Here is a 14,335-nt window from a genome sequence, read left to right as displayed (position 1 = left end):
GTCACAGCAATTAGTCACAACTGCTAAGCTTAATTAAGAATGATGTTTTAATTAGGTAGGTATTGGGGTATAGCCTATTCCAAAAGTGTTCAGTGCTTAACTATCTAAGCAACAATAAAAAAATCAGCTGCAGTTTTGCTGAGGTTGCCAGGAGAGGGTGAGAAAAGGTGAAGGTGGGTTTAGCTCCGTGTTAACACTGTCCTGTGTGCTTCCTACTTCTGTGCAGTTGTGCAGCCTCCCAGGAAGATTTAAAAAGCTCCAGCTCAGAGCTAGCCTAACTCCTGTATCTTTGGAAAAAAACAATATCCACTTATATTTTCTTAATTTGAGAGAAGAGGCAGTGTTCTTTATCTGCCATGTGATGCCTTGTATGACAACTTCAAATAAAATGAAGACAGGAGAGGAGATTCTTTATCTTTTTCTCCTAGGTAGCGAGCCTCTTCCCCCACTGTGTTAGTGAGATCCCAGTTATCTAAAGTCTGCGGAAGGCTTTCTCCTCCTTTTCAGTTGTGCTGTGCTGCTGTTGCACTCTGTAATGTTGGTTCAGACAGGTAATTTAGGTTACCTGTCCCCTCGTGCAGTTGTACAAATAAATAATATGAATAAAAGTTATTTGAAGTATTACCAAATACAACTACTTCTCTAGTGATCAGTGAACTTTACATGTTTTCATATGGTCTACGTGCATGTTTCACAGGGAAGACTAATCTGGAAACTTCATGGGTAAAAATATGAGGAAACTAGGCTTGCTACATGTAACATTTCAATGCAAAGAGTGCATCCTGTATAACTCCAACAAAGCTAGTTCAAAATTGCTGCTAGATCAAGGCTGTTGATATTCACTGGCACTAATGTTTTCTATTTTGCCAAGATCCTGTCTTCGAAACAAAAAAAAAATATTATATGTAGAGCTGAATATTCATTTTGTCTTTTTTTTATTATTATTTTTTTGTAGGTTAAATGACAGTGAAATTGAAAGGCATCAGTTTAAAGATCCTGACTTGTACTCTGACAAATCTGATAAGGAAAATGATCACGATCATGATGAATCTGATAACGATGGACTGGGGAAAAGTGAAGAAAGTGACAGTGACACATCTGAGCGACAGGATGATTCTTATGTTGATCCTGAACCAATTGATGTTAAGGAAACTACTTACTTGGAACAGAGTCATGAAGAGCTTGGGGAGGTAAAAGTGCAGTTCACGTAGTGGGCAGACCCTCCTTTCCAAAGAGCAAGCTAATATTTTTGGGGTTGAATCAAATATGGAAAAGTAACTTGCAGAGTTTTCTTTCATGTTTTTAGCAATAGTGGGGAAAAAGTGTTTCCACACATCTTCTGCTATATTCTACCACTGCTTTTCTGGAGAGTTTCTCTCTCTAAAGTGTTGTGAGAATTTTTTCTCCTTTTACATATATATATATATATATATATATATATATATATATATGCTTACTGGACAAAACTGCTTGGTGCTTTGTTACTTTCTAGTATTGTTTTTACATGACCTTTATGAAAAGATTATGTTGATGGTCAACTCTTGACTGTGTATTTTAGAACTGTTCTAGAAAGAAGCCTTCTTTTTCTGCAGCTGTTGCTTTTGATTTCCAAAGCTGTAAGGAAAAATATTTTGCCTCTCCGCAGGCAGAAAGGAGGCACGTTGTATTGGGGCTGCTGCTTGCGCTCACTAAACCCAGTGGAGCTCTCTGAGGGAAAATTGATACTGTGGGCTGATCACAGCATGTGCTAAAAAACGTAAATGTGGCAGCTTGCATGGTGGGGAAAAGTTGAACAGCTTTATAAATCTTGCACATGAGAACACAGGAAAAAGTTCTTGATACCTAGGAAAAAAAAGCTAAGGGAGGAATTCTGAAGAATATTCCATCTCCATTTTTTCTGTAACATTTTAGGACTGATGAAACAAATCTGTTTTTAACACTGAATAGTAAATCTGGCATCCTGAACTAGAGATGTCTGTCATATGTCTGTTTAGAGGAACTTGATCTCTTTCCCACAGTTACTCTTCTGAGTATCCAGTTTTCCTTTCTCATTACATCCTTAGAATGTGTTGGTCTCTTTTAAAAAATTATTTTGTTTTGCCTTTCTGTATGGAGTTTATTATTATTATTATTATTATTATTATTATTATTATTATTATTATTATTATTCACTTTAGGCTGGGGAGGCTGCTCAGACAGAAGTAGTGTCAGAAGAAAACAAGAGTCTGATCTGGACGCTGCTGAAGCAAGTCCGTCCAGGAATGGACTTGTCCAAGGTCGTGCTGCCCACGTTTATCTTGGAACCTCGTTCCTTCCTGGACAAGCTGTCTGATTACTACTACCATGCAGACTTTTTGTCCGAGTGAGTCAATCCTATCTCTGATTTTGTTTATTTTCATTTTTGTACTAAAACCAGTTAACAGGTGAGATATTAAAGTGTTTGTTCTTTGTGTGTTCATCTTAAAGTAAGTCATAGACTACTTAGTGTTGGAGTGCCTGTCTGGCAAATCATCAAATATCCTTGCTGGGTTTTTATTTTTGAAAAATAAATGTCTAAGAGCTCATAAGGCAGGTACATCCTGAAGGCTGATGCCTATTAGTAATTAGTAAGACACTTCTGTGTCTTTTAGACAGTGGTTGGAAGCCTTCACTAAAACAGTCTGTTCTTTTTTTTTTCGCCAGGATGCATATTTGAAATGGTAAAACAGTACCACCTAGCTGCTTTTTTTATTTTTATTTTTATTTTCTAAAATACATATTTACCTACAAGTTTATAATGAATTTACATGGTCAAATAAAGGAAGAAAATTGAGATATTATTCAATTCTGAGTTGAACATGAGTAGAACAGTTTTCTAAAACAGTATCTTTTATAAATGGAAGAACTGCAGTGGATGCAAAAAGTGGAACAGGATTTAGTGATACAAACATCTAAACATAGTACATCCGGCACTACTGTTCTTTCTTGTGATTAAGTTTGGTTGGCTTTGCAAAATAAACATTTTTTTATTGTCCTTCCCTGTTATATATAGGAAGGAGAAACCTTATTTTGGCCTAAAGTTTCGCAGTGTGGTCCAGAAAGATACAGTTCTCTTTTGGGGAGAGAGACAGACAGACAGACAGATTCAATTTGTCAAACTAAACGTGAAAGTAAAAATGTTTTCAAAGTACAGTCTGCTGAGGTGGATTACATCACAGGTGTGAGGGCTGTTAGCAAAGAAGCAGAAGTCAAAGACAAAAACCAAAGTATTTAGTATAATTTTAAATACATTTTTAAATTTTTTATTACTCATTGAATAGATGGGTTTTCTAAATGTTAATAGAACTCCAGCTTACTTTAATAATTCTCTGTGTGTGTGTGTGTGTGCCTAAATATGTGTGTGTATGTGCATACACACAAAATTTCCCTGGAAGGTGCTCAAGAGTAGACTCCAAGAAGGATTTTGCCAGTGCTTGAAACTAAATACATTCTGTGTTTTGGAAGTTTTTCTTGCATGTTTCTTTTTTATCAGTCAAACAATTTTTAGCCTGCTCTGTCTGCTCTGTTATTCACACATTAAAATCCTATATGCAAAATAGCTACATGCATTCTGTGCACTGCTCGTGCTCTCTGGAGTATGTTGTGCATAGTAGGAAGCTCATCTGGCAGCCTGGCTGAAAGAAACACTAACTTACTGGAGTTGAGATGTTTTCCTCCAATTTATTTTCAATTTACATACATTCTTGCTGCTCTTTTGGTAGGTTTCTGGCAACCCATGTTTCATCATTTGTATTGTTAGCGCTTCCCTTCACAGAAAAGACTGTTCAGGAAGTGCTATTTCTGATTTTTCTATTCGATTTCCATTTTGACACAACTGTTTTGATAGTTTTTATTTTGAAGCATCATTCTGAAGGTTTTTTAATAACGTGATTGCATTTTCTAATATCGTTTTCTAATAACATTTTCTAATAATTGTGATTGCAAATTACAATGCAGTCATTTTTGTTGGTTCCTAGATATAAGATCCAGTACAAGGATTAACAGGATGTTGCACCTGAAACAGTGCATAATGGAATTTTTTTTTTTGTATTTGATCTGTCCGTTCTGTTTTTTTCTCAGGGCTGCTCTTGAAGAGAATGCTTACAACCGTATGAAGAAAGTAGTGAAGTGGTATTTGTCAGGATTCTACAAAAAGCCAAAGGTGTCTTTTCGTATATTTTGTCATTGTGTTAGAGGCTTTGTCTAATTTCTGAGCTTTGGGATGTGTTGGATGTATGTTTTTGTTGTTAATTATTTTGCTATGAATTTTTTAAACTGCAAGGTTAAGTTTTCATCAGTTGTACAACTGTTGCTAGCCATGCTTAAAATAGACTATATCCAACTGCTTTTTTTCTTTTTTACCTTCAAGTAGAAATTGAACTCTTTTTCTTTGAGATAAAGTTGAGACATTTCTTTGTTTACCTCTCTTTGATGATGGCCTATTTCTGGTGAGGAAAATGGCATTTTTTCCACTTCTTCAGTTTAGTTTAGTCATGTATCAAATCTGTCCTGATTCCCGTAAAATGAACAGTAGAATAAATGTGCATTATATTCAGATGATGAAATCAAGTACAACATGTTCTAAATTATATATTTATTTACTTTCTCAGTGTTATCTTCAGTGTCAGCCTGGTAAAGTGTTTTGCAAGTTCTCTGCCTGCATTGTGTGGCTGTTCTGTTTCTTTGCAGGGACTTAAAAAGCCCTACAATCCTATACTTGGTGAGACTTTCCGCTGCATGTGGATTCACCCAAGAACAAACAGCAAGACTTTCTACATTGCAGAACAGGTAGTTAGAGTAACTATGAAAAAAAATCGTTTTTGAGAAAAATACATTTATGGCATTTTTGTGCAAGGCAAATGAGGTGGCAGTTTCAGGGGAAAAAAAGTATTTAAATACATGAAAAATCTTCAAAAAGCTTTCCTCATTAGCACTGCTGTCCTACAGATGTCTCTTTCTCTCTGTCTTCCGACAGAGATATCACAAGCAAGTGAGGTGTTTCCTGCATTTCTCTTCTCTCTTCCTCCAGGAAAAATCAAACATTAGTTTTCTGAATAACTCATGAAATTCAGTAACACTATTTGTTTGATCTTTATCTAAAGAACTTGAATTCTGTATTCTGTCATTGTTAGCTAAAGTTTATGCTATATTGCTTGATTTTCTTCAAATATGTGTGTTTTCAACAGGTATCTCATCATCCTCCAATATCTGCCTTCTACGTTAGCAATCGCAAGGATGGGTTTTGCCTTAGTGGTAGCATTCTGGCCAAATCCAAATTCTATGGTAAATAATAAGATGTTTTCTGGATTATTGTCAAAGTGTCAAATGTGTACATGAAGCCACAAGCTATGTTTTGTGGGTAGAAGAAAGCTGGTAAAGAAGTTGGCTTTTGAACATGGTATTCACATTTCCTTAAAAAGTTTTTGCTGCTAGTCTTGGGAGTAATCAGTATTTTTATTTATAATTGCAGATGCTCCTTTTTATAACATTTTCACTAGAAAGTGTAAATTGCAGCACCAGGTATACCAGTGTTCTTTAATATTGTTGCTCAATTCTTAGGAAATGTTGACAAGTGTCTTGCAGTGGGGAAAGTGTGCGCTAAAATGTTCTCTCTGGTTTTTAGGGAATTCGCTATCTGCCATACTGGATGGAGAAGGACGGCTAACATTCCTGAACAGGGGAGAGGATTATGTAATGACCATGCCATACGCTCATTGCAAAGGTAGCCACATGCCCATTTACTAGACAGCAAAAACCCTAAGAACAGAGCTTCACTGTTCTGAGCAGCAGATTGTCTTGAAGTTGAGTTTGTCAGCTGAGAGGAGTTTTGTGAACACAGGCAACTTGGATAGTTCTTTTTGTTGAGACTTTCAAATATTTCAACAGGACAAAAATACTGTTTTTTTTTGTTGTTTGTTTGTTTTTAAGAACAATTTTGTTGAGCTTCTCTAGTATTTTTTCTCTTGTAAGCGTGAATGTCAAGTTAGTATCTACACTTGAATATATTATTTAACTGTAAGTCATGCCCATCCATCTCTAATTTCAGTATAGGAAACCCATTAATAGTTTGTAAAACTTTCTGGAAGGTGGGTAATTGTACAAAATACAGGGCAGTATTGCTGGCCATCTTTTTTTTTTTTTTAACTACTGATCTAATTTATATAAATGGATATATTTGAACCAAGTATATCCAACCATATGTTTTCTGACAGAATTTGGCCAATCACCAGCTCTATAATGCTTTCTTCATCAGCTATGGAAATGACCTAGCAGAATTAAATAATTTGACATTGGATTGGTTGGCCATTTTCTTATAACTTTTCATTTATGTTTTTGATATTCTGTATTTTTTTGTGTGTGTGGCATTGGTGACAAAAATTATCACTTACAGTGGATGCATATTCAGATTTTTTTTAAATTCTTCCACTCTACTTGTAATTCTCCTGAATGTTTGTGTGTGTGTGGGTTATGACAGGAAGATAACACTCATAATTAGAAAAGGTCAACTAAAGAGATGATAACTAGGGCTGTTCTCTATTTTTCCTCTGATGCAGCAGTGTTTACTGTAGGAATTGTTACAAATTGTGCACAAAGAACTTAAGTTTTATACCTTGCTTAGTTATAAATGTTTGGGATCTTTTTTTTCAGGAATTCTTTATGGCACCATGACTTTAGAGCTTGGGGGAACTGTCAACATCACCTGTGAAAAAACGGGCTACAGCGCAACCATTGAATTCAAGCTCAAGGTTAGGAAATGCTGTGGGTGGACACCAGAAGAGAATGAGCATAGTAATAAATGATCAGGTCACTCTGTAGACATGAACTATTTATGTTTTCTTTAATATGGAATTGGCTCTTTGTCTTTGGAAACTGAGGAATTTTCATGTCATTGCCCCATATCCATTTTTATTTTATTTTTGAAGCTGAAAATGGTCTTTATAAACCACCTAGCGAACCTTTGAAGGTGAACTCAAACCCAAGTTCCCCTCCTCCATCCAGGATAAAACTTAAGTTGCTGGGGACTTCTTGAGTAAAGACGATGCAAAGGTTTTGACTAGCTGTTCGATCTGTCTGCCCAAGGCTAAGTTACATGGGCTCTTCTTGAGAGTGATTTGTGCTGTAGAAACATTGTTCAAAATCTCAGATGTAGGTGTAGTGAAAAGAATGTTAATATTTGTAGTACTCGCAACGACTTAGCAGGGGTTTCTCTAGTACACATGAGTGGCTTGCACTTCTGGTACCTTTGAGGCAAAATCCGATAGGAAGCTGAAAAAAACAATTGTAAAGCAGAAGCATGTGGAGGTGGAAACTGTGCATTCGGGTGAATTTTTAGGTGAAAATTAAAAGTTACGAGGCTGTATTACTTGAAGCTTTGGCTCCTCAGCCCACAGGATATATGTGTAGATTATCAAAAGTACTGGAAGAAATCCCTGGCAGTCTTATTTGTTGGTGTTTCTGCAAGAATTCGTCCCTGCTCAGAAAGGACCCTTAAACTGGTGCAATTAGTATAGTAAAAATTAGAAAGTGACAACATCCTCCAAGACAATACTACCACTAAGAGAAGCCTGCATTATTTCCCTGTTTCTTTCCACACTTCTTAGTCAGCCCTTGTACTTCTGTCCAGCAAAGCATTTGAGAAAACAGAGAGGGAGAACAGCTTTCTGTGATTTTATAGTCATTTCTGGGATTAAACAGCGAGAAGCTCTTATATTAAGAGCAGGTAGGGCTGCTTGCAATGCATTTCATAACTGTGCTTTTTTCTTTAACACTTGACATGTTTGAAGATATAATTTGTTATTAAAATAAAAGTGAAAGCATTTCTCTCTGTTTTACAGCCATTCTTGGGTAACAATGACAGTGTTAATCAAATATCAGGAAAAATTAAGCTTGGTAAAGAAGTTCTGGCTATTCTGGAGGGTCACTGGGTAAGTAGTGATGAGTGATAGTGCTTAATAAATTCTGGCTGACAGTTAAGACAAGTGAAAATGGTACTGTGTTACAAAACAAATTCGTAAGATTTGAGAATTGGTGAGATTGACTTTCATAAAAAAACATCTTGTTACAGTCAGCTCAAGAATCTTATACTATAATATACTATAGTCAGTCTGAGGAATGACTAGAGAATCAACATAATGTTGCTTGCAACTCTCAGGGATGGATAAGTTGAGTGTGCTCGAGTAGTTCATGCAAAAATATTTTTGACATGGTAAAATATCTTCATGTTAGCACTGTGACAAACTGCTAGGGCACCAGCATGAAATGTTCAAACTTGAATCAGTTCTGGGAGATGATGGTGTCACCACTGAGTTTTGGGGGCATTGTAATGCTTCCATTGCTGCTCTGTTCCTGTTAGAACCTGAACAGAGTGTGGAAATTGAACATTGAAATTAGCATGTGTAATTTTTATTAGCTATATGTATCATCCAGAAAAGAAATTCATGTTACCAAAATTGCTTATTCCTCCCTTTTGTGTCATCTTGGCATTATTTAAGACCTAAAATTAAGCCAAATTCTGTGTGTTACAGGACAGTGAAGTTACCATTAGTGACAAAAAGACAGACGTTTCAGAGATCTTCTGGAACCCAACTTCGGATATCAAGCAGCGTAGATTACTCAGATACACAGTGAAGTTTGAAGAGCAGGGTGACTTTGAGTCAGAGAAGTAAGTTTGCTTTAGAAGTGTGTGTAACCGATTCTACAAAGTAACTCATATTATCTTCTCCGAATTGTAAACATTAGCCAACAGCTGATGTTTCCTGTTTTACTGTATTTTTTCTGATCATGACCTATAAAACCAGAAAGAAATGCTGTTTGAATACAGAGTCATTATTTAGAAACCCTGTCCTTATAGAAAGTCTTAATGAAAATGTAGTTCAAAGATGCATTAGCCTGTGGTCATATTGTTCTTGGAGGTTGGTTCATTTACTTGTTAGGGAAATATTTTTTTTCTGTCAACTAGTTTGTAACTCATTTTATATTTCTCACTTGTCAGGCTTTGGCAACAAGTGACTCGAGCAATAAATAACAAAGACCAAACAGAAGCCACTCAAGAGAAATATGTTCTTGAAGAAGCCCAGAGAAAGGGTGCCAAAGAGAGGAAACTTAAAGGTGAAGAGTGGACGTGCAAACTGTTTGATCAGGATTCTGTCACAGGAGAATGGCACTACAAATACGCAGAGTGAGTGCTGAAATGTCTGTAACCCTGGTTGTTAAACGTTTGAAAGTGACCTTTGCTGAGCCTCTTGTGAAAGATAGCTCCGTGTCTACCTTCTGTAGGGAGAGATATTGGCTATCCTTAATATTTTTCTTTGAATAAGAAAATATTTCTTCTTTATACTGCTATGGCATTAATGAATTGCATTCACTCTCTGTGTAGCACCAGGCCATGGGACCCTCTGAATGATATGATCCAATTTGAAAAAGATGGTGCCATCCAAACAAAAGTTCGACATCGGACACCAATGGTAGGCTCTGATTTTGTTGGCTACTGCACAAGATCCAGGGATTTGGACATATTTTATTATGTGCATGAGTCTCATCAAAGCGATGAAGGGAGGCATGGAAGATACTGCTGTTATCCTACAGAAATGTAATTTACCCAGTCCATAGTCTCTCACTTCTCTGTTGCATGGTTTATTTATTATAGGAGATTGCTAATTGCATAGGAATATAAAGTATTCAAGCTCGATCTCAACAGTTTTGTAAGATCTCTTCTTTAAAAGAGAAGATGCACAAACTTTAGGCTATTGTGTTTGTAATTATTGCTGTTAAATTGTGGCAAAGTAGCACATTCTTCATTCTCAGGAAATAATTTGTAAGTGTATCAATTGTAGGTGAGTGTTCCAAAAATCAAACGAAAACCAACTGGTCAGCAGAAGAAAGGGGAGTGTGGCTTCTCGTCCCCTGAGCCTGATAATCAGGATTCCTCTGGAAGCGAAGGTAGGAAAAGATACATTTACATGTAGAAATGGTAAATTTATTCCACAGTTGGATGGAAATCTAGAGTCACACACTCTTCTACCCGGGATGCTTGTATCAGAGATCATTAGGTGCTTTGGATCACAAAGTGTGTCCTAGAGAAACAAAAGCAGCAGATGGCTCATGGTTTTAATTGGTAACTTCTCTGTTCTTTTAATCATCCATATGTAATGTAGGCAGACTAAATAGCTGTGGGGAAAAAAAAAAGTGTTTGTAAATAGTAATTAAAACAACACAGCCTTTGTATATATGTGTATGTATGTATATTTAATTTGTAGAGCGGTATGTTGATAGAAAACAGATTTTTGTTGATGACAGTCCTTGTAGCAGTTAGTCCAGTATGTGTTTTAAAAATATTTCAGATGCCTAACGTGCTGTCCTGTGCTAGAGTTGACTCTAGAATAAAGCTCTAGCCTTCAGTACCAACTCAGCTGGAGCCCTTGCTCCTCGTTTTTGCGAATGGTTTCGTAGAACATGGCTCAGTTTTGAACTAAGCAGTCTTTTCTGTCGGTTACGCCTGGCTTTTGCATCTTTCTAGCACAACTCCTGAAGCATAATACAAGAATAAGGAAGAAAGGGGCAGACCTTGGTGAACTACAAAGTGCAATTGAAGCTATAAAGGAAACACAAGAAGATATTAAGAGGTAGACTGAATAACATGCTTTGTAATTTCAAGGATATTAATTTTCTAGCTTTTAATGAGGGTTTTAAGTTGGGTAAGTAAAAACCAAGTAAACCACTTCAGACTGGTGTTTAAGAATTCTGGCATAATTTTTGCTTTGGGCTATGGTGTGCACTAGAGTAGTTCAGAGAAAGACACTGCTGCACCAACAAGCCTGGTGTCTTCTCTGATAAATGCAGGCTGTTTTCTGTGGAGAATTGTCAAGTTATGAATAGGGAAATCTGAAATACATGGCTTGGGGATTTCTAGTGTTGGGTCACTGGAAGTGTATTTTTGTATTTCTTTCCTTCCTTCCTGGAATAATTTTAATCAGTTTTCATTCCTTGTATATTTGAGAGATGGCACTAATTTTTTTTTAGAAAGTTATGGAAGGATTTTGAGCCATGCATCTCAACAGGAGTGCTAGGTGGAAAACTGAAAGATGTGATGATAAAACAGTCATAATGATTTCAAAAGAAATATTTATATAGTCCAGTAATCAAGACAGAATAACTATAAAATGGAAACATTTTAAAACTTTATTTAGACACCTTAGCTGATACAGGTGGACTGACAGGTCTTAAAAAAAAAAAATGACTGTAAAATCTTTTTCAGGACCCACAGCAATGAAATACTTGCCTTAGGGAAATCACCTGAGATTTTCCATGGTCATCTCTTATTGTAGGTTTGGGACCAAATTTTGATTTTAAATCTCTTTGGAATTTGTCCTGCTTTGTGCCCAAGTTCACTAGTGTGGATCAGTTTAAGACAGGGGAAGGGTTTGATTCACTAAAGTAGGAATGAGAAAGCTCTGAGAGCAGAGCGATTCAAAAGCAGAGAACAAGCAGAGACTGAAACAAGAAGTGTTTCATATAAAAGCTGCTGAATATATTAAAAAAAAATCCTTCAGCGCAGCTAACCACCATGGTCATTTTTAAGGTGAAACTTAAAAGTATAAAATGTAAAAGTATAATTCCCTCTGCAAAACAACCAGAGGATAACTGCTGCCAAAGCCTTCATGAATTTGAGCACCCAAACCTCATATATGCATGCAACACATCATGCCCCCAATGGGAAAAATACTAGATTTTTTATATATAAACATTGATGCTTTAATAGTTTGTCACATCTGTATAAAATAAGCAAATGATGGGAAATGTTGGTTGTCTCAGGCTCTTCACCAACTGCTTATTAGAAACTGGAGAGGCTTTTTTGCAACTAATATTTTCCTACCTGAAAATAGAGATGTGAAATGCTTTTTAAACATGCAAAATACATGCATAGATTATTATGAGCTAGTTTGTTAATTTTTGATTTAAGTACTTCAGCTCGAAGTGTAAAAACATGGGCGGTTTAATTTGAGGGGCTGTGTTTTGCACAGATTCAAGGAACAGCATAACTGTTGAACTCTGACGTCTATTATTTATTAAATAGGAAAAATGAAAGTAGAAGCATCAAAATATTTTCCTTTTTTGATGTTTTTTGTTTGTTTTCTTGACAGTATGTTTGCTTGAAATGCAATCTATGAAATACATGAAATAACATGCCACTTTCCTGGCATTTGTTTTCCTTAGAGAGTATGTAAAGGACCAAGATAATTAAATCAATTACCCTTCTTCCCAAATATCGACTACTCGCTAATATTTCATAATTTTCCTCAAAAACTGTCTTTTTGCAAGGATCCCTAACATATCAAGAAACACCAAATTGTCTTGATTGTTCCTTAAAGGATTTTATTTTATTTCTTCCAGGGACATTATGGCTCTACGAAATCGAGTCACTTCCAATCCACCATCCATGGACAGCCAATTTTTGCAGTTTAAGCACTATGTCATCATTCTGCTCGTGATTGTGCTACAATTTCTCATCAATATTTTCTTGAAATAGGAAGTATGAACACGGGCCTTTCTGAACTGGAATGATCAAACTCTTACTGGGGACCATGTTTTGAGTGGGACTTCATTTGATGCAATATTATCTCAAAGAGCCCTGTAGCAACAACTTACAGAACTTTGCGCTGGAGTGCATGGTTCAGAGTCATCCTCCTGTCTACCCAGTTGAAGTAAGAATCGTGCAAGTGCCAGTACACTCTCGTTCCTGGTGTGTGCCTCTCCTGTCTCACAGACGTGCAACATCAGCCTTGTGTTTTGCTGTAGGTCATACACTGCACTGCTCTACCTTCACTGTGGAATAGCTCAGAGTCCAAATCCAGAGGTCAGCCCCCGCTAGTAGGGCATGTTTCCTATTTTGGTAGAATAATCAATAAGCAGAGTTTGTTACATATAAACTTACTGTTTTTGGAACAAAGTAGCTTTTGAAGTAGCCCTCTTGCAGCCATTTTTGTAAGGGGTGTGGAGCGAATATTGGGTGGTTGGAAGTAAACTGTTTTAGGTCAAACAAATACATTATTATACGAAGCTCATGAAACGGGCAAGTATAGAGCTGAGGTCTTTGAGACCTTTACACTTTAATGTCCTTGATTTGTCTGTGGAAGTATGACAGTTTTTATTCTGAATTGTGATAAGGGCTTATAAGCCAGTGGTTTTATTTTTACAATTTTTAAAACTTATGTTTCTTCATAAAAACATTCCTCCATATAGCATACAGAGCAAGTTTTTAACAATGCAGCAGCCAAGAAAGTACTGCCTTGGTCCACACATGCTTATGAGTTACAAATGTCAAGGATTTGCAGTATGTTTGTAAGTTTTGATAAACTGGCAGCTTTGAATTTTGTGTATGACCACTTCATGGTCAGAAGACAGGCTGCTCCTATCAGGGACTCTTTCTTATTTTGAAACAAAATGTTAACACACAGTTGTATCTAGTGTGTAGCTTGAGTTGAATCTCCCAAAGGAGAGACTCTGCAGAGCAGAATTCAGCCACACAGTCAACAGTTCACTCGCAAATGAAAATGTGTTTTTCCTAGGGGAAAGGCTTCAGAAATATCAGGATGGCTAACAATACACGTACCAAAACAAATCAGAATGAGACCCTGAGTCTCTCTTAAATTCTTCCTTGCTGCAATATATCCTATCTAACTTATTGCCCTGGTGCACCTAACTGTTATTCTGTGGATTAATTAGAAAGCTTAAAATTTTGATTTAAAGCCAGGATTTTGAACATGTTTTGATTTAGAAAAAAAAATGCATGTACACAATTTGCAAAACTTCAGCAAAATAATTTAGTGCTGATATTTGTCTGGTGAGTTCCTAATGCCAGTTAAGCCTTTCTGCCTCCGAATCAAGTTGAAGAGGAGCTGCAGTAACACAGAGACCCCTTCAGAAGCCCAGGCGGGACCGCGGGGTGACAGGAGACAGGCTGTAAAGGGCAGCCACGTTGTTTTCCAAGGACACCACCAAACCGGACTGGGCTTCTATCATGTCCATAGGCAATAAGGCAAAATATGTGAATGTAGAAGAGCCCTCTTTCTCTCATTTTTTTTTAAAATACAAAATAAAGAAGAAAGAAAAAGGGGCGGGGTAGGATCCCTCACAGCAGGACCTGAAGTTGTCAGCAGAGTAAAAGATGTCATAAAGGAAAAGAAAGCAGGGTGTTCTAATAATTAAAGCTCCCAGCACTTAGATCATTCATTTCATCATTCAAATGTCAAAGTTTTACCTGTTTTAGGATCTGTTGCAATTCCTTAAGTGTATTTTGTACATGACAGGGATATACGAG

At 36.6% G+C, this 14,335-nt stretch overlaps 1 protein-coding gene across 7 annotated transcripts in view; it reads left to right on the top strand.

Annotated features, from left to right (window-relative positions):
• The window catches only part of OSBPL8 (oxysterol binding protein like 8), a 71,805-nt gene extending 58,282 nt beyond the window's left edge, over window positions 1–13,523 (top strand). For all 7 annotated transcript variants that reach the window (XM_088522949.1, XM_010218164.2, XM_010218163.2 and 4 more), the window contains 14 exons: window positions 956–1,190; window positions 2,178–2,362; window positions 4,099–4,180; window positions 4,708–4,806; window positions 5,205–5,301; window positions 5,642–5,740; window positions 6,667–6,764; window positions 7,854–7,943; window positions 8,544–8,680; window positions 9,011–9,196; window positions 9,395–9,482; window positions 9,852–9,957; window positions 10,535–10,640; window positions 12,409–13,523. In XM_088522949.1, the coding sequence (XP_088379075.1) occupies window positions 956–1,190; window positions 2,178–2,362; window positions 4,099–4,180; window positions 4,708–4,806; window positions 5,205–5,301; window positions 5,642–5,740; window positions 6,667–6,764; window positions 7,854–7,943; window positions 8,544–8,680; window positions 9,011–9,196; window positions 9,395–9,482; window positions 9,852–9,957; window positions 10,535–10,640; window positions 12,409–12,544 (1,744 nt within the window). In that variant the 3' untranslated portion in view covers window positions 12,545–13,523. The remainder of the gene's footprint in view (window positions 1–955; window positions 1,191–2,177; window positions 2,363–4,098; window positions 4,181–4,707; window positions 4,807–5,204; window positions 5,302–5,641; window positions 5,741–6,666; window positions 6,765–7,853; window positions 7,944–8,543; window positions 8,681–9,010; window positions 9,197–9,394; window positions 9,483–9,851; window positions 9,958–10,534; window positions 10,641–12,408) is intronic.
• Window positions 13,524–14,335: the final 812 nt, after the last annotated feature.

The sequence above is a fragment of the Tinamus guttatus genome, unplaced genomic scaffold (assembly GCF_059628265.1).
Source record: "Tinamus guttatus ecotype Peru unplaced genomic scaffold, ASM5962826v1 Tinamus_guttatus_pri_ptg000171l, whole genome shotgun sequence".
NCBI classification, from domain to species: Eukaryota; Metazoa; Chordata; class Aves; order Tinamiformes; family Tinamidae; genus Tinamus; species Tinamus guttatus.
The sequence above is the reverse complement of the archived record's forward strand: the minus strand, read 5'-3'. Positions and strand labels throughout refer to the sequence as shown.